General features: G+C 46.1%; 1 protein-coding gene across 2 annotated transcripts in view; it reads left to right on the forward strand.

Moving 5' to 3' along the window:
* The first annotated feature begins 853 nt into the window (after positions 1-853).
* Positions 854-21754, forward strand: part of kdm5a (lysine demethylase 5A) — a 30180-nt gene continuing 9279 nt past the window's right edge. The window contains exons 1-19 of one of the 2 annotated variants that reach the window (XM_067428399.1): positions 854-1721; positions 13323-13400; positions 13470-13592; positions 13768-13938; positions 14017-14154; positions 14233-14290; positions 14376-14470; positions 14560-14718; positions 14798-14917; positions 14996-15154; positions 17846-18027; positions 18149-18311; positions 18431-18550; positions 18639-18833; positions 19205-19386; positions 19495-19619; positions 19778-19928; positions 20012-20132; positions 20239-20594. In XM_067428399.1, coding sequence (XP_067284500.1) covers positions 1569-1721; positions 13323-13400; positions 13470-13592; positions 13768-13938; positions 14017-14154; positions 14233-14290; positions 14376-14470; positions 14560-14718; positions 14798-14917; positions 14996-15154; positions 17846-18027; positions 18149-18311; positions 18431-18550; positions 18639-18833; positions 19205-19386; positions 19495-19619; positions 19778-19928; positions 20012-20132; positions 20239-20594 — 2849 coding nt within the window. In that variant the 5' untranslated portion in view covers positions 854-1568. Of the gene's footprint in view, positions 1722-13322; positions 13401-13469; positions 13593-13767; positions 13939-14016; positions 14155-14232; positions 14291-14375; positions 14471-14559; positions 14719-14797; positions 14918-14995; positions 15155-17845; positions 18028-18148; positions 18312-18430; positions 18551-18638; positions 18834-19204; positions 19387-19494; positions 19620-19777; positions 19929-20008; positions 20133-20238; positions 20595-21754 lie in introns of both variants that reach the window. The other variant, XM_067428398.1, reaches the window with a different exon arrangement.

The following is a 21754-nucleotide window of genomic DNA, read 5'->3' on the forward strand; positions in this document are numbered from 1 at the left end:
TAATTAAAATATAATAACAAATGAGATTTTAGTGATATTTTGACCACTAATGTCCCACAAATGTCCCCGGTTTCCATTTCAGAATTACGGTCACTGTTTTCACTACATTAGTTTGAACCACTACATTTTAGTGATGAGAAATATTTGCAATAAATTTAGATGGATCATTATAATTGAAAATGTTCAATTATTTTTGGGTGAACTGTGCCTTTAATATTTTCAGCACCTTTAGTACTAAATACTATAATAATTATGGTCCAAAATATAAGAAAATAAGTATTTCAGGGGAAAGGGTGGCTGGAAAAACAGTATTGTTCATTTGTAATACCAGTTTAACCACTAGGTGCCTGTGTGGCTCTTTAACTAATAAATATGAATATTAATAAACATCTGGCTGCTCAAGAGTACTGCAGGTCATAACGGCATACTTAAACCCCTTAAGTAGGTTTTAGGTTTTTGTGTTTTAATACATATGTAGATTAAACACTTGATGTTTTAAATGTGACATTTAAGAAAGTTAATAACTTACATTCTAATGTTCATATGAAAGTCTAAAGGTGTGGGAATCATGCTTTAAACGGAATAGTGGACGCCAGCCATTGGATTATTGGAAAATAACCATAGACCAAAATAACCAAAATAACACACACCCTCGCGTTATTTTTCGGTCCACAGTCAGTTATTATTTATTTTTATTTATTTGCGGATAATGATGACCCTTTAATAAACACATGTTGGACCATGTTTATGTTTAACACTGTGTTATGCAGCAGTAAATATAATTTATTAAAGAAATATTATGTACATTACTGATCAATGTACAGTACATGATTTTACGCAACCCACGCAGCGGAAGTAGATCCGTGGCGGGGTGAAAGGGAACCCTTCCGGTAATACTGGAGCGGAGGCTAGCGGAAGATGCTAATCGTGTTTGTGTGGCCGTCGGTCGGATTAAAGACGGGATAACCGGGGGATAACCGGCTGTATCGGTCGCGGAGCGGACGGGTATGATCGCAGAAGGCGAGCGGGCTGTGAGAAGGGCAGAAGAGTGCGCGGAGACGGGCTAAAGTGACCCGGAAGCGGCGGCGGCTTTTGTTCAGTGCGCTCATGAGATAGTAAACACTCCAGCATCGGTAACGAGTCCCGGGTCCGTGTTCGTCTGTTTACGTCTGGATCTCTCACACCGAGTCCCGGGTCTGTGTTCGTGTGTTTACGTCTGGATCTCTCCGTTGTGTTCGTGTGTAAACACTCCAGCATCGGTAACGAGTCCCGGGTCCGTGTTCGTCTGTTTACGTCTGGATCTCTCCGTTGTGTTCGTGTGTAAACACTCCAGCCTCAGTAACGATCTCTCTCTCTCTCACACACACACACACACACACCGAGTCCCGGGCTTGTGTTCGTGTGTTTACATCTGTATTTGGAGGAAAGTGTTCGGAGATGAGGAGCTGACGGAGAGAAACGGGCGCCTGACGGTTACAGACCGTCTCGATCTGATGTAGCAGTGTGTGTGTGTGAGAGAGAGACACTGTGTGTGTGTGTGTGTGTGTGTGTGTGTGTCAGTCAGTCAGATGATGATGTCGCAGCTCGGTGAGTTCGTGGCTCCGCCGGAATGTCCGGTGTTCGAGCCCAGCTGGCAGGACTTCAGCGACCCGTTCGGCTTCATCCACAAGATCCGGGACATCGCCGCCAACACGGGCATCTGCAAGATCAGACCCCCAACGGTACAATAACTACACTATAACACACACTACACTATAACACACACTATAACACACACTACACTATAACACACACTATAATACACACTACACTATAACACACACTATAACACACATCAGATCGGACACACAATGCTGTATCATCGCCGCCAACACGGGCATCTGCAAGATCAGACCCCCAACGGTACAATAACACGATAATACACACTATAACACACACTATAACACACACTACACTCTAACACACACTATAACACACACTACACTATAACACACACTATAACACATCAGATCAGACACACAATACTGTATCATCGCCGCCAACACGGGCATCTGCAAGATCAGACCCCCAACGGTACAATAACACGATAATACACACTATAACACACACTACACTATAACACACTATAACACACACTACACTATAACACACTATAACACACACTATAACACACACTACACTATAACACACACTATAACACATCAGATCAGACACACAATACTGTATCATCGCCGCCAACACGGGCATCTGCAAGATCAGACCCCCAACGGTACTATAACACGATAATACACACTATAACACACACTACACTATAACACACTATAACACACACTACACTATAACACATCAGATCAGACACACAATACTGTATCATCGCCGCCAACACGGGCATCTGCAAGATCAGACCCCCAACGGTACTATAACACGATAATACACACAATAACACACACTACACTATAACACACACTATAATACACACTACACTATAACACACACTATAACACACACTACACTATAACACACTATAACACACACTATAATACACACTACACTATAACACACACTATAACACATCAGATCGGACACACAATACTGTATCATCGCCACCAACACGGGCATCTGCAAGATCAGACCCCCAACGGTACTATAACACGATAATACACACAATAACACACACTACACTATAACACACACTATAATACACACTACACTATAACACACACTATAACACACACTACACTATAACACACTATAACACACACTATAATACACACTACACTATAACACACACTATAACACATCAGATCAGACACACAATACTGTATCATCGCCGCCAACACGGGCATCTGCAAGATCAGACCCCCAACGGTACTATAACACGATAATACACACAATAACACACACTACACTATAACACACACTATAATACACACTACACTATAACACACACTATAACACACACTACACTATAACACACTATAACACACACTATAATACACACTACACTATAACACACACTATAACACATCAGATCGGACACACAATACTGTATCATCGCCGCCAACACGGGCATCTGCAAGATCAGACCCCCAACGGTACTATAACACGATAATACACACAATAACACACACTACACTATAACACACACTATAATACACACTACACTATAACACACACTATAACACACACTATAACACACACTACACTATAACACACACTATAATACACACTACACTATAACACACTATAACACACACTATAATACACACTACACTATAACACACACTATAACACATCAGATCAGACACACAATACTGTATCATCGCCGCCAACACGGGCATCTGCAAGATCAGACCCCCAACGGTACTATAACACGATAATACACACAATAACACACACTACACTATAACACACACTATAATACACACTACACTATAACACACACTATAACACACACTACACTATAACACACTATAACACACACTATAATACACACTACACTATAACACACACTATAACACATCAGATCGGACACACAATACTGTATCATCGCCGCCAACACGGGCATCTGCAAGATCAGACCCCCAACGGTACTATAACACGATAATACACACAATAACACACACTATAACACACACTACACTATAACACACACTATAATACACACTACACTATAACATACACTATAACACACACTACACTATAACACACACTATAACACACACTACACTATAACACACACTATAACACATCAGATCGGACACACAATACTGTATCATCGCCGCCAACACGGGCATCTGCAAGATCAGACCCCCAACGGTACAATAACACGATAATACACACTATAACACACACTACACTATAACACACTATAACACACACTATAACACACACTACACTATAACACACTATAACACACACTATAACACACACTACAGTATAACACACACTATAACACACACTACACTATAACACACACTATCATACATCAGATCGGACACACAATACTGTATCATCGCCGCCAACACGGGCATCTGCAAGATCAGACCCCCAACGGTACAATAACACGATAATACACACTATAACACACACTACACTATAACACACACTATAACACACACTATAACACATCAGATCAGACACACAATACTGTATCATCGCCGCCAACACGGGCATCTGCAAGATCAGACCCCCAACGGTACAATAACACGATAATACACACTATAACACACACTATAACACACACTACACTATAACACACACTACACTATAACACACTATAACACACACTATAATACACAATAACACACACTATAATACACACTACACTATAACACACACTATAATACACACTACACTATAACACACACTATCATACATCAGATCAGACACACAATGCTGTATCATCGCCGCCAACACGGGCATCTGCAAGATCAGACCCCCAACGGTACAATAACACTATAACACACACTATAACACACACTATAACACATCAGATCGGACACACAATACTGTATCATCGCCGCCAACACGGGCATCTGCAAGATCAGACCCCCAACGGTACAATAACACGATAATACACACTATAACACACACTACACTATAACACACACTATAATACACACTACACTATAACACACTATAACACACACTATAATACACACTACACTATAACACACACTACACTATAACACACACTATAATACATCAGATCGGACACACAATGCTGTATCATCGCCGCCAACACGGGCATCTGCAAGATCAGACCCCCAACGGTACAATAACACGATAATACACACTATAACACACACTATAACACACACTACACTATAACACACTATAACACACACTACACTATAACACACTATAACACACACTACACTATAACACACTATAACACACACTACACTATAACACACTATAACACACACTACACTATAACACATCAGATCGGACACACAATACTGTATCATCGCCGCCAACACGGGCATCTGCAAGATCAGACCCCCAACGGTACAATAACACGATAATACACACTATAACACACACTATAACACACACTACACTATAACACACTATAACACACACTATAATACACACTACACTATAACACACACTATAACACATCAGATCGGACACACAATACTGTATCATCGCCACCAACACGGGCATCTGCAAGATCAGACCCCCAACGGTACTATAACACGATAATACACACAATAACACACACTACACTATAACACACACTATAATACACACTACACTATAACACACACTATAACACACACTACACTATAACACACTATAACACACACTATAATACACACTACACTATAACACACACTATAACACACACTACACTATAACACACACTATAACACACACTACACTATAACACACTATAACACACACTATAATACACACTACACTATAACACACACTATAACACATCAGATCGGACACACAATACTGTATCATCGCCGCCAACACGGGCATCTGCAAGATCAGACCCCCAACGGTACTATAACACGATAATACACACAATAACACACACTACACTATAACACACACTATAATACACACTACACTATAACACACACTATAACACACACTATAACACACACTACACTATAACACACACTATAATACACACTACACTATAACACACTATAACACACACTATAATACACACTACACTATAACACACACTATAACACATCAGATCGGACACACAATACTGTATCATCGCCACCAACACGGGCATCTGCAAGATCAGACCGCCAACGGTACTATAATACGATAATACACACTATAACACACACTATAAGACACTATAATATACATATAACACTCTATAACACACTATAATACGATAATACACACTATAACACACACTATAAGACACTATAATATACATATAACACTCTATAACACACTATAATACGATAATACACACTATAACACGCACTATAATACACTATAACACACACTATAAGACACTATAATATACATATAACACTATAACACACTATAATACGATAATACACACTATAACACACACTATAATACACACTATAACACGCACTATAATACACTATAAGACACTATAATATACATATAACACACTATAACACACTATAATACGATAATACACACTATAACACGCACTATAATACACTATAACACACACTTTAAGACACTATAATATCTCTATAACACACTATAATACGATAATACACACTATAACACACACTATAATACACTATAACACACAATATAAGACACTATAATATACATATAACACTCTATAACACACACTATAATACACACTATAACACGCACTATAATACACTATAACACACACTATAAGACACTATAATATACATATAACACTCTATAACACACTATAATACAATAATACACACTATAACACACACTATAATACACTATAACACACACTATAAGACACTATAATATACATATAACACTCTATAACACACTATAATACGATAATACACACTATAACACGCACTATAATACACTATAACACACACTATAAGACACTATAATATACATATAACACTCTATAACACACTATAATACGATAATACACACTATAACACACACTATAATACACTATAATATACATATAACACTCTTTAACACACTATAATACAATAATACACACTATAACACACACTATAATACACTATAACACACACTATAAGACACTATAATATACATATAACACTCTATAACACACTATAATACTATAATACACACTATAACACGCACTATAATACACTATAACACACACTATAAGACACTATAACACACACTATAAGACACTATAATATACATATAACACTCTATAACACACTATAATACGATAATACACACTATAACACGCACTATAATACACTATAACACACACTATAAGACACTATAATATACATATAACACTCTATAACACACTATAATACGATAATACACACTATAACACACACTATAATACACTATAATATACATATAACACTCTTTAACACACTATAATACAATAATACACACTATAACACACACTATAATACACTATAACACACACTATAAGACACTATAATATACATATAACCCTCTATAACACACTATAATACGATAATACACACTATAACACGCACTATAATACACTATAACACACACTATAAGACACTATAATATACATATAACACTCTATAACACACTATAATACAATAATACACACTATAACACGCACTATAATACACTATAATACAATAATACACACTATAACACACACTATAAGACACTATAATATACATATAACACTCTATAACACACTATAATACAATAATACACACTATAACACACACTATAAGACACTATAATATACATATAACACTATAACACACACTATAAGACACTATAATATACATATAACACTCTATAACACACTATAATAAGTATTTGAACACTGCTATTTTGCAAGTTCTCCCCCTTGGAAATCATGGAGGGTCTGAAATTGTCATCATAGGTGCATGTCCACTGTGTGAGAGACAATCTAAAAATAAAATCCAGAAATCACAATATATGATTTTTTTAGCTATTTATTTGTATGATACAGCTGCACATCAGTATTTGAACACCTGTCTATCCGCTATAATCCTGACCCTCAGAGACCTGTTAGTCTGCCTTTAAGATGTCCACCTCCACTCCATTTATTATCCTACATTAGATGCTCCTGTTTGAGGCCGTTAGCTGATAAAGACACCTGTCCACCCCATACAATCAGCAAGAGTCCAACTACTAACATGACCAAGACCAAAGAGCTGTCCACAGACACGAGAGACACACTCACACACCTCCACAAGGCTGGAGAGGGCTCCGGGGAAATGGCCAAGCAGCTCGGTGAAAAGAGGTCCACTGCTGGAGCAATCATTAGAAAATGGAAGAAGCTAAACATGACTGTCAGTCTCCCTCGGACTGGGGCTCCAGATCTCACCTCGTGGGTCTCAATGATCCTAAGGTGAGAAATCAGCCCAGAACTACACGGAGGAGCTGGCCAATGACCTGAGAAGAGCTGGGACCACCGCTTCCAAGGTTACTGCTGGCAATACACTAAGACATGGTCATGGTTTGAAATCATGTATGGCACTGAAGGTTCCCCTGCTTAAACCAGCACATGTCCAGGCCCGTCTGAAGTTTGCCAATGACCATTGTTAAAAAAAAGGAAAAAGGTTTGTGTACTGTGCTCGATTAACTGAGAATCCTCACAGCTCTTGCAGGTTGTTGGCCTTGTCTGTTTCGTTGCTTCTATTGCTCTCCCCTTTTGTAAGTCGCTTTGGATAAAAGCGTCTGCTAAATGATTAAATGTAAATGGCAGCATCATGCTGTGGGGGTGTTTTTCTGCACATGGGACAGGGAGACTGCGCTGTATTAAGGAGAGGATGATCGGGGAACCATGTATTGCAAGATTTTGGGGAACAACCTCCTTCCCTCAGTTAGAGCATTGAAGATGGGTCGAGGCTGGGTCTTCCAACATGACAATGACCCGAAGCACAGCCAGGATAACCAAGGAGCGGCTCTGTAAGAAGCATATCAAGGTTCTGGCGTGGCCTAGCCCGTCTCCAGACCTAAACCCAATAGAGGATCTTTGGAGGAGCTCAAACTCTGTGTTTCTCAGGCCAGAAACCTGACGGATCTAGAGGAGATCTGTGTGGAGGAGTGGGCCAGAAACCTGACGGATCTAGAGGAGATCTGTGTGGAGGAGTGGGCCAGAAACCTGACGGATCTAGAGGAGATCTGTGTGGAGGAGTGGGCCAGAAACCTGACGGCTCTAGAGGAGATCTGTGTGGAGGAGAGGGCCAGAAACCTGACGGATCTAGAGGAGATCTGTGTGGAGGAGTGGGCCAGAAACCTGACGGATCTAGAGGAGATCTGTGTGGAGGAGTGGGCCAGAAACCTGACGGATCTAGAGGAGATCTGTGTGGAGGAGTGGGCCAGAAACCTGACGGATCTAGAGGAGATCTGTGTGGAGGAGTGGACCAGAAACCTGACGGATCTAGAGGAGATCTGTGTGGAGGAGTGGGCCAGAAACCTGACGGATCTAGAGGAGATCTGTGTGGAGGAGTGGGCCAGAAACCTGACGGGTCTAGAGGAGATCTGTGTGGAGGAGTGGGCCAGAAACCTGACGGGTCTAGAGGAGATCTGTGTGGAGGAGTGGACCAGAAACCTGACGGATCTAGAGGAGATCTGTGTGGAGGAGTGGGCCAGAAACCTGACGGATCTAGAGGAGATCTGTGTGGAGGAGTGGGCCAGAAACCTGACGGATCTAGAGGAGATCTGTGTGGAGGAGTGGGCCAGAAACCTGACGGATCTAGAGGAGATCTGTGTGGAGGAGTGGGCCAGAAACCTGACGGGTCTAGAGGAGATCTGTGTGGAGGAGTGGGCCAGAAACCTGACGGATCTAGAGGAGATCTGTGTGGAGGAGTGGGCCAGAAACCTGACGGATCTAGAGGAGATCTGTGTGGAGGAGTGGGCCAGAAACCTGACGGATCTAGAGGAGATCTGTGTGGAGGAGTGGGCCAGAAACCTGACGGATCTAGAGGAGATCTGTGTGGAGGAGTGGGCCAGAAACCTGACGGATCTAGAGGAGATCTGTGTGGAGGAGTGGGCCAGAAACCTGACGGATCTAGAGAAGATCTGTGTGGAGGAGTGGGCCAGAAACCTGACGGGTCTAGAGGAGATCTGTGTGGAAGAGTGGGCCAGAATCCTGACGGATCTAGAGGAGATCTGTGTGGAGCAGTGGGCCAGAAACCTGACGGATCTAGAGGAGATCTGTGTGGAGCAGTGGGCCAGAATCCTGACGGATCTAGAGGAGATCTGTGTGGAGCAGTGGGCCAGAATCCTGACGGATCTAGAGGAGATCTGTGTGGAGCATCGGGCCAGAAACCTGACGGGTCTAGAGGAGATCTGTGTGGAGGAGTGGGCCAGAAACCTGACGGATCTAGAGAAGATCTGTGTGGAGGAGTGGGCCAGAAACCTGACGGATCTAGAGGAGATCTGTGTGGAGGAGTGGGCCAGAAACCTGACGGATCTAGAGGAGATCTGTGTGGAGGAGTGGGCCAGAAACCTGACGGATCTAGAGGAGATCTGTGTGGAGGAGTGGGCCAGAAACCTGACGGATCTAGAGGAGATCTGTGTGGAGGAGAGGGCCAGAAACCTGACGGATCTAGAGGAGATCTGTGTGGAGGAGTGGGCCAGAAACCTGACGGATCTAGAGGAGATCTGTGTGGAGGAGTGGGCCAGAAACCTGACGGATCTAGAGGAGATCTGTGTGGAGCAGTGGGCCAGAAACCTGACGGGTCTAGAGGAGATCTGTGTGGAGGAGTGGGCCAGAAACCTGACGGATCTAGAGGAGATCTGTGTGGAGGAGTGGACCAGAAACCTGACGGATCTAGAGGAGATCTGTGTGGAGGAGTGGGCCAGAAACCTGACGGATCTAGAGGAGATCTGTGTGGAGGAGTGGGCCAGAAACCTGACGGATCTAGAGGAGATCTGTGTGGAGGAGTGGGCCAGAAACCTGACGGATCTAGAGGAGATCTGTGTGGAGGAGTGGGCCAGAAACCTGACGGATCTAGAGGAGATCTGTGTGGAGGAGTGGGCCAGAAACCTGACGGATCTAGAGGAGATCTGTGTGGAGGAGTGGACCAGAAACCTGACGGATCTAGAGGAGATCTGTGTGGAGGAGTGGGCCAGAAACCTGACGGATCTAGAGGAGATCTGTGTGGAGGAGTGGGCCAGAAACCTGACGGATCTAGAGGAGATCTGTGTGGAGGAGTGGGCCAGAAACCTGACGGATCTAGAGAAGATCTGTGTGGAGGAGTGGGCCAGAAACCTGACGGGTCTAGAGGAGATCTGTGTGGAAGAGTGGGCCAGAATCCTGACGGATCTAGAGGAGATCTGTGTGGAGCAGTGGGCCAGAAACCTGACGGATCTAGAGGAGATCTGTGTGGAGCAGTGGGCCAGAATCCTGACGGATCTAGAGGAGATCTGTGTGGAGGAGTGGGCCAGAAACCTGACGGCTCTAGAGAAGATCTGTTTGGAGGAGTGGGCCAGAAACCTGACGGATCTAGAGAAGATCTGTGTGGAGGAGTGGGCCAGAATCCCTCCTGCAGCGCAAACCTGCTGAAGAACTACAGCAAACCTTTGAACTCTCTAAACGCAAACAGAGGCTACTGGACCGAATATTAGCATTGATTTTCTCAGGTGTTCAAATACTTTGCAGATGTTTCACACAAATAAAAAGTGATTATGTCTCTCACAGTAGACATGCACCTACAAGACCTCTCCATGATTTCTAAGTGGGAGAACTTGCAAAATAGCAGGGTGTTCGAATACTTATTTTCCTCACTGTAACTGAGAAGTATTTTGGCGTGGAATAAAGTCACTGTGCGGGTGCGTGGTCCGCTGCTTCCACACACGTGTTTTTGTGTAAGGTGCCCGCGCAGAGACGTAGTACTCCAGTGCCAGGCCAGATAACACACACTATAACACACACTATCTACAGCAGAGACGTCGTACTCCAGTGCCAGGCCAGATAACACACACTATAACACACACTATCTACAGCAGAGACGTAGTACTCCAGTGCCAGGCCAGATAACACACACTATAACACACACTATCTACAGCAGAGACGTAGTACTCCAGTGCCAGGCCAGATAACACACACTATCTACAGCAGAGACGTAGTACTCCAGTGCCAGGCCAGATAACACACACTATCTACAGCAGAGACGTAGTACTCCAGTGCCAGGCCAGATAACACACACTATCTACAGCAGAGACGTAGTACTCCAGTGCCAGGCCAGATAACACACACTATCTACAGCAGAGACGTAGTACTCCAGTGCCAGGCCAGTTCAGTAGGCCAGAGTTTACAGGTTACTCGTTTTTGTTGAAGGCTCAAAGTAAAGTGCTCCCACACTTTGGATGGGTTAGTTCGATTCGTTGTATCTTCCTTTGTCTTTCTCGCGCTTGCGCCACTGCGCCTGCCTCCGCCATCTCGCTGAATGCTGCAGACGAGGCGCTGTGTGGGTAGAAGGGCTGTCAGCGAATATTATAAATTCGAATATATTCAAATAGTTTTTAAAACATGAATTTCGAAGGTGAAAATGAATATTCAAATAAATAAATAAAACGCGGTAGTAGAGTCAGGGACAGGTCACAGGAGCGCTGTCACTGCTGAAAGTGGACGCGTCTGGCAGAGAAGATGGCAGAAAGTGCAGAGCCCAACTCGACCGCGGCAGAGAAAGAGATTTCACTCCATAATCTAAAGCCATGTCTGGAAGGACGGCGGATTTGGGTCGGTAGGAGGTAAAATTGTTTAGCAACAACAGAGCTCGATTTAAACCGTTATCCGCAGTGAGGATGAGAGAGATAGAGAGAGAGAGGGGTCTGCGCTCTTGGCCATTAGTTAATTTATATATAATAATTATATAATTATAATAACAATCTACTTGTTTTTGTGTAAGTAATACGTTGTCAAATATGTATAAACTTAAATAGACCAACTATACAAGTAGTTAATGTCTCTTTGTATTCATTTGTCCCTTTATTGACGTCATGCGCGTCATTGACGAAGTGCACGCCCAGATGTTCGAATAGTTGGAATATTCGTGTTTGTTTTAGAGGGAATATTCAAACGTCATTTTTGAGCCATTTTGACCGCCCTAGTGGGAAGCACGTGACACAAAACCAGGCCAGCTATTGGCTGAGCACTACTCCTGCTGTACTGGCTGACTAAAACCTCCGGTAGCTCATTACTGCCACACTTTGGTCACCGCAGATATAAAATATGCACGAGATGAGCCGCTTACAACAAATGATATTTAGTTATTTACCAAATAATCGATTACTAAATTAGTTGATAACTATTTTAATAACTGATTTAACCAATTAAATCGATTAGTTATCTCAGCCCTAATATGAACGCCTTCCCTCACAAATGAAAGGAAAGACTTTATCCCTCCGAATCGAGAGAAATAAAGTCAGAATTGAGAGACTAACTTTCAGTGTCCATTGTTATTATTCTGTGGTGTAAACCAAAAAGCTAAATTGTGAGTTGTAAAGGGCTGGCAGCCTCCCTTTACACTGTGTGCTTTTTTATATAGTTTATTATTATATTATTAATAAAGCTAAACGAGTGAATGTGTTTCAGGGCTGGCAGCCTCCCTTTACACTGTGTGCTTTTTTATATAGTTTATTATTATATTATTAATAAAGCTAAACGAGTGAATGTGTTTCAGGGCTGGCAGCCTCCGTTCGCCTGTGACGTGCGCAGCTTCCGCTTCACACCGCGCATCCAGCGGCTCAATGAGCTGGAGGTCAGTCTCATCATCACAGCAAGTGTGTGTGTGTGTGTGTGCGTGCCTCACCTCGTGTCCTGCCTCCAGGCCCTCACCAGAGTCAAGCTCAACTTCCTGGACCAGATCTCTAAGTTCTGGGAGCTTCAGGGCTGCAAGCTGCGCTTCCCTCACGTGGAGAGACGAGTGCTGGACCTGTATCTGCTCAGCAAGGTAAAGAGAGTGTGTGTGTGTGTGTGTGTGTGTGTGTGTGTGTCACGCTGAAGCCACGAGCCGCAGGAGCTGGTTCATACACACCTGTTGTACTGTATTTGGACTGACCTGCCTGAGTGAAAGGGCCGTAGTGAGTCTGGCCTAATAAGCAGCCGTGTGTGTGTGTGTGTGTTAGCTTGTGTCTGCAGAAGGAGGCTTCGAGCGTGTGTGTAAGGAGAAGCGCTGGGCCCGGATCAGCAGCCGGATGGGTTTTCCCGGAGGGAAAGGCGTGGGATCTCTGCTGCGCTCTCACTTCGAGCGGATCCTGTATCCATACGAGCTCTTCCAGTCCGGAGCGTCTCTAACGGTGAGTGTGTGTGTGTGTGACTCTTCCTTCATCACCTGACGGTGGCGGCCGGTGTTCTGAGTGTGTGTGTGTGTGTAGGGGGTCATTCACAGGCTTTACCCAGAAGCCTCTGACACTGAGGACGTGGATGAAGGAATTGGAGGTGCAGAGGACGAGGAGGATGAAGAGAAAGAGAGACGGCCGGAGCGGCGCTCCCCTCGCCGGCTGAAGGACGAGGTGTGTGTGTGTTTGTGTGTGTGCTGCTTTCCCTATTAGTGATATTGTTGTGACCTCTGACCTTGTGTTGTGTCTCAGAGGGAAAACACAGAGCCCAAAGCCGTGCAGGTGTTCAGCGGTGGCCTGGACATCATGGGTGAGACTCTCATCAACACACAGAGATATTATCAGTGCTGCTCCTCGAGTGTGTGCCGACTGTGTGTGTGTGTGTGTGTGTGCAGATGATGACAGCTTCCTCAGGAAGCAGAAGCACATGAAGGCTCAGGCGTTCGCTTTTAAAATGCGTCCACGCAAGGAGGTGCTGGAGGTCAATTATGTGAGTGCAAGTTATGCCGCTGTGGAGTAATCAGCTTTCAGTAGCAGTGCTTCAGTGTGTGTGTGTGTGTGTGTGTGTGTGTGTGGCAGATCGACCTGTACATGTGCATGGCGTGTGGGCGGGGCGACGAGGAGGACCGCCTCCTGCTGTGTGACGGCTGTGACGACAGCTACCACACCTTCTGCCTGATCCCGCCCCTGCAGGACGTGCCCAAAGGAGACTGGCGCTGCCCCAAGTGTGTGGCGGAGGTACGGCAGCACACAGACTCACACACACACACACACACACACACACACACTCATGTCCTGATGATGATCTCACACACAGGAGTGCAGTAAGCCTCGGGAGGCGTTTGGGTTTGAGCAGGCTGTGCGCGAGTACACACTCCAGAGCTTTGGCGAGATGGCTGATCACTTCAAGTCCGACTACTTCAACATGCCCGTCCACGTAAGAGCAGCTTCTCAGAGCTTCTTTAGCGAACGCAGGACCCTTCACAAAGAGTGTGTGTGTGTGTGTGTGTGTCAGATGGTGCCCACGGAGCTGGTGGAGAAGGAGTTCTGGCGTTTGGTCAGCAGCATAGAGGAGGATGTGATTGTGGAGTACGGCGCTGATATCAGCTCCAAGGACGTGGGCAGCGGATTCCCCGTGCGGGACGGCAAGAGGAAACTCATCGGAGACGAGGACGTAAGACACTCACACACTCAGACACACACACACACACACACTCCTGATGTTGATGATCTCGCACGGATTCCCCGTGCGGGACGGCAAGAGGAAACTCATCGGAGACGAGGACGTTAGACACACACACTCTCACACACACACACACACACACACACACACACACACACACACACACAAAACAGAACTAAGCAGATCTAGCAGTTTTTATGGCCTTTCTGTATGCCATCATGCTCTCTTTCCACACATTGCGAGAAACCTCCAGTTTTGTTTTCTTCCAGCTGCGCTCCATTTTTCTGGCTGCTGTTTTAAGGGCCCGAGTGTGCTCGTTGTACCACGGCGTTGGATTATTTGCTTTAATCTTCTTTAAGCGCCGGGGAGCAACTATGTCTAAAGTGCTAGTAAAGAGAGAGTCAATAGTTTCTGTTGCAGCATCAAGTTCCTCTTGGCTATCTGTAATGCTGAGGAGATGGAACTGATGAGGAAGATTATGGACAAAGCAATCTTTAGTCGCAGCGGTTATCGTCCTGCCATATTTGAAGCGAGGGGACGGCTTTGCAGCCTTAGGTAAATTAAGTATACATGATATTAGGTAATGATCTGAGATGTCATCGCTCTGCTGCAGAATTTTAACAGTATCAACATTTATTCCATGTGACATTATTAGATCTAAAGTATGATTAAGGCGATGAGTGGGTCCCGATACGTGTTGTCTAACTCCAATAGAGTTTAGAATGTCTCTAAATGCCAATCCCAATGCGTCTTTTTCATTGTCTACGTGGATATTAAAGGGTCATGACCCCCCTGCTGCAGCAGTGTTTTTTCACACCTTCGATTTGAAAAAGCTTGTTAAAAGGGGAGTGGTCGACTGTGAAAAGGTGGGATGGTATTGTGTGGAAAGAGGGAATGTTTGCATAAATAGGGGAGTGTCAGTAGGTGCATTAAGATTAGCGATACCAACAGCAGCAGTTACAGCGGTTCTGAGACATGTTCTTGGTTCACGTTGGCATTGTTTACCACAGTGAGATTAAATGAGGGATGAGTACAGCGAATGAGAGAGCTATGAGTGGCGTGCAGCAGAGATCGCAAATCATTCAGCTCTTCAAACCAGCATAATTCAGTGAGAAATGAAAATAAATGTTATTCTGCATGACGAAATATTTTGCAAACGTGATAAAACTATATTTGTCCAAATATGCACGCTGTTTGGCAAGATGAACAACGCGCCGACGTGATAAGAGAACGTGAACCACCCAACATGCGATGCGACAGAGATGTGTAATTCTAGATCGGGGTAAAAGCGAAGGGGTTTGAGGCTTCATAATAGTCTCGACCGCGCATCTGAAGCAGAGCGACGCGCGCTGGGTTGCCGTGACGATCCGCGCTGTCTATCACTCGGCAGCTAAATCTATATTTGTCCAAATATGCAGCACACTGTTTCACTAAGAGCCCGAACACATGCGGTTTAGTTCATGGCTGTGACCACAAATAAAACGGAGAGGACGTGGCTTTTGTTCATTAGCCTACAGATTACAGATGGGTTATTTTGCACTCCTGACATAGATAGTCAACGCTTGCAGGTTCGGCGTGCGATTCCTCAGGTTATTTTACTTTACCGAGCCTTTGTAGCAAAGGCTTCCACAGACGGCGCCGGTTACAGCTCGCTTGGCGCCCTTTACGTTACTTCGTATCAGCACAACGCCTAGCTTTCCTCCGTGACTTTTCCGCACGCTGCTTCCAAAACTTCCCTAACATATCTCTACAATACTGATGGAAGACGAGCCTGAGAGAAGTGACTGTCCCATGCATATTAACTGAATTATCTTGTATGCATACTACAGCGCAGGGATTGGACTGAATGAGCTTTATGTCATGAATATATATCGAGAATCGCTCGGAGCGGTTGACGTCAGCATGTGCCCAGCAGCCCATACTTGGGCCGAAAAGCCCGAGCTGACGTCAGCATTTGTGACGTTGCTCCGACTAAGCTTTTCAAACCGGAAGACAGAAATCGCTCTGAAAAATGCAAAAATAACTATTTTCACATATGAATACCATTAATGAGTACCCTTAGTGTTTTCAATGATGTGCACCCTATACATATCTGTTTACATCTCAAAAAAAGTGTTTTGGGGTTTCATGACCCTTTAAAATCCCCAACAATTAGTACTTTATCTACAGCTAATACTAACTCCGATACAAAACCAGCAAATTCTTTGATAAAGTCTGTATTGTGCCCTGGTGGCCTGTATACAGTAGCCAACACAAATGTCAGACGGGATTTATCATTTACACTACACAACGTTACATAAAGCACCAAAACTTCAAAGGAATTATATTTGAAACTAGACTTCTGAGTAATACTGAAAATATTATTATAAATTACAGCCACACCTCCCCTTTACCTTTCAGACGTGGCTCATGTTTGTAACAATAATCTCGGGGGGTGCACTCATTTAAAGTAATGTTTTTGTATTTACTAATTCGGGGAACAGACACAGTCTCTATGTGGAACATTGTAATTTTTTTAGCAACATGTTAATGTGTGTGATAGCAGTGTAGTTGCACAAGGCAAGCACCACTTGTACTTTTTAGTTCTTTTGCTATTACAAGAAGATGTAATTTGTGAGTGATTATGTTTGTGGTTTGATTGTGGGCGTTTGTGTGTGTCTTGCCCTCATGCGGACGGCGCAGGAATATGCCAACTCCGGCTGGAACCTGAACAACATGCCAGTCCTGGAGCAGTCTGTGCTGACTCACATCAGCGGAGACATCAGCGGCATGAAGGTGCCCTGGCTATACGTGGGCATGTGCTTCTCATCCTTCTGCTGGCACATCGAGGACCACTGGAGCTACTCCATCAACTTCCTGCACTGGTAAGTGTGTGTATGTTAGTGTGTGTGTGTGTGTGTGTGTGTGTGTGTGTGTGTGTGTGTGTGTGTGTGTGTGTGTGAGAGAGTAAGAGTGAGTGACACTCACCTGTGAGTGTGTGTTCAGGGGCGAGCCCAAGACCTGGTATGGCGTTCCAGCACACGCCGCGGAGCAGCTGGAGACGGTCATGAAGAAAGTTGCTCCGGAGCTCTTCGACTCCCAGCCGGACCTCCTGCACCAGCTCGTCACACTCATGAACCCCAACGTCCTGATGGAGCACGGCGTCCCGGTACCCCACACACACACACACACACATACACACACACACACACACACACACACACACACACACACACACACACACACACACTGCTGTGTTCTCCATTGACCGCTCTCATTATCACACAGGTGTACAGGACCAATCAGTGCGCGGGAGAGTTTGTGGTCACCTTCCCCAGAGCCTATCACAGCGGCTTCAACCAAGGCTACAACTTCGCTGAAGCGGTCAACTTCTGCACTGCAGACTGGGTACTTCCTCCAGCGCCTTACACACATGAGCACATCATAGAGCCTGGGCCTGATGACTGACGAGTGTGTGTGTGTGTGTGTCCTGCAGCTGCCTGTCGGGAGGCAGTGTGTGGCCCATTACCGGCGTTTGCAGCGCTACTGCGTGTTCTCCCACGAGGAGCTGGTGTGTAAGATGGCCGCCGATCCAGAGAGTCTGGACGTGGAGCTGGCGGCCGCTGTGGTGCGAGAGCTCAGCGACATGATCGAGGAGGAGATCCGGCTGAGGGCCGCCGTGCAGGAGATGGTGAGAGAGTCGCTTACACACGCCCTCATTAATAGACCCGGACGGAAATCCCACCAACATGTGTAATTGAACAATGCGTATTGAAATGTTGCATTAAATCAATTTCAAATGAAGGAGTCAATCAGTTCAAGTCATGTTAGTGACTTACATGGTAGACAGGTGTAGGGTTAGAAGACTTGTATTGTAGACAGAATGTAAGATGGTCTGAGCCGGTGTAAGTGTGTGTTGCTCTCCTGCAGGTGTTAGGGATAGAAGACGTGTATCGTAGACAGAATGTAAGATGGTCTGAGCCGGTGTAAGTGTGTGTTGCTGTCCTGCATGGGTTAGGGTTATTGTACGCAGAATGTAAGATGTGTGTGGGCGTCCTGCAGGGGGTGCTGTCCTCGGAGCAGGAGGTGTTTGAGCTGGTGCCTGATGATGAGCGTCAGTGCTGGAAGTGTAAGACCACCTGCTTCCTGTCTGCACTCACCTGTGTCTGCAGCCCTCAACGGCTGGTGTGTCTGCATCACGCCACCCTGCTCTGCAGCTGCCCCGCCCGAGACAAGTGCCTGAGGTGAGCAGCGCTCACACACACACACACACACACACACACACACACACACACACACACACACACACACACACACACACCAGCTCATTCACAAGTCCGCTTCTTCCACAGGTTCAGGTATGATCAGGACGAGTTTCCTGTGATGCTGTACGGGGTGAAGTCTCGAGCGCAGTCTTACGACTCCTGGGCGAAGAGAGTCTCGGAGGCGCTGGCTGCCGACTGCAAGAGCAAAAAAGGTCAGACACAGCACTGCTCTAGCCACCGCTTTACTCCACATGTACGGGTTACAAACAGCTTTAGCCACGCTCTGCTCCACATGTACGGGTTACAAACGGCTCTAGCCACGCTCTGCTCCACATGTGCTGGTTACAAACGCTCACTGCTGCCTCCATAGATCTGATCGAGCTGAAGGTGCTGATGGAGGATGCGGAGGACCGGAAGTACCCGGAGAATAACCTGTTCCGCAGCCTCAGGGACACGGTGAAGGAGGCCGAGACCTGCTCGTCTGTGGCCCAGCTGCTGCTCAGCCACAAGCAGAGGCACAGGTGCGTCTCTCAGGCCAGTGTCACACACACTCGCACCGCATGTGCAGCCTTAATGTGTGTGTGTGTGTATGTGTGTTAAGAAGGGACCGACCCGAGGGCGGACCGCAGAAAGCCCGCAGCAAACTGACAGTGGAGGAGCTGAAGGTGTTTGTGGAGCAGCTCTACCGCCTGCCCTGCGTCATCAGCCAGGCCCGACATGTCAAAGTGAGTGTGTGTGTTTTTGTGTGTGTGTGTGCACCGCAGGAGTTCCGCATTGACCCGCTAGCCTTCACCGCCCTCATGTGTGTGTTGTGTGTGTGTGTGCGCGCAGGAGCTGCTGGAGAGTGTGGAGGACTTCCACGAGCGGGCGCAGGCGGCTCTGGCCGATGAGACTCCAGACTCCGGGAAGCTGCAGGCTTTGTTGGATTTGGGCTCGGGGCTGGACGTGGAGCTTCCGGAGCTGCCGCGGCTCAAGCAGGAGCTTCAGCAGGCGCGCTGGCTGGACGAGGTGCGGATGACCCTGATGGAGCCGCAGCGCCTCACGCTGGAGCTGATGAAGCGGCTGATCGACTCTGGCGTGGGTCTGGCCCCACATCATGCCGTGGAGAAGGCCATGGCTGAGCTGCAGGAGCTGCTGACTGTGTCTGAGCACTGGGAGGAGCGGGCACGCGCTTGCCTGCAGGCCAGGTGAGCTTACCTTAGAGTCACGGTTCAGCCTTACCCACATCAGCACTTCAGGATATTTCCCTCAGGAGTAGGGTCCTGTTGTACAGTCAGAGTGTCAGAGGGAGGGTTCCTTCAGGAGTAGGGTCCTGTTCTACAGTCAAAGAGTCAGAGGGAGGGTTCCCTCAGGAGTAGGGTCCTGTTCTACAGTCAGAGTGTCAGAGGGAGGGTTCCCTCAGGAGTAGGGTCCTGTTCTACAGTCAGAGTGTCAGAGGGAGGGTTCCCTCAGGAGTATCGTCCTGTTCTACAGTCAGAGTGTCAGAGGGAGGGTTCCCTCAGGAGTAGGGTCCTGTTCTACAGTCAGAGAGTCAGAGGGAGGGTTACCTCAGGAGTAGGGTCCTGTTCTACAGTCAGAGAGTCAGAGGGAGGGTTCCCTCAGGAGTAGGGTCCTGTTCTATAGTCAGAGAGTCAGAGGGAGGGTTCCCTCAGGAGTAGGGTCCTGTTCTACAGCCAGAGAGTCAGGGGGAGGGTTCCCTCAGGAGTAGGGTTCTGTTCTACAGTCAGAGTGTCTCAGGGAGGGTTCCCTCAGGAGTAGGGTCCTGTTCTACAGTCAGAGTGTCAGAGGGAGGGTTCCCTCAGGAGTAGGGTCCTGTTCTACAGTCAGAGAGTCAGAGGGAGGGTTCCCTCAGGAGTAGGGTCCTGTTCTACAGTCAGAGAGTCAGAGGGAGGGTTCCCTCAGGAGTAGGGTCCTGTTCTACAGTCAGAGAGTCAGAGGGAGTGTTCACTCAGGAGTAGGCTCCTGTTCTACAGCCAGAGAGTCAGAGGGAGGGTTCCCTCAGGAGTAGGGTTCTGTTCTACAGTCAGAGTGTCAGAGGGAGGGTTCCCTCAGGAGTAGGGTCCTGTTCTACAGTCAGAGAGTCAGAGGGAGGGTTCCCTCGGGAGTAGGGTCCTGTTCTACAGTCAGAGAGTCAGAGGGAGGGTTCCCTCAGGAGTAGGGTCCTGTTCTACAGTCAGAGTGTCAGAGGGAGGGTTCCCTCAGGAGTAGGGTCCTGTTCTACAGTCAGAGTGTCAGAGGGAGGGTTCCCTCAGGAGTAGGGTCCTGTTCTACAGTCAGAGAGTCAGAGGGAGGGTTCCCTCAGGAGTAGGGTCCTGTTCTACAGTCAGAGAGTCAGAGGGAGGGTTCC

Source organism: Pseudorasbora parva, chromosome 20 (genome assembly GCF_024679245.1).
Source record: "Pseudorasbora parva isolate DD20220531a chromosome 20, ASM2467924v1, whole genome shotgun sequence".
NCBI classification, from domain to species: Eukaryota; Metazoa; Chordata; class Actinopteri; order Cypriniformes; family Gobionidae; genus Pseudorasbora; species Pseudorasbora parva.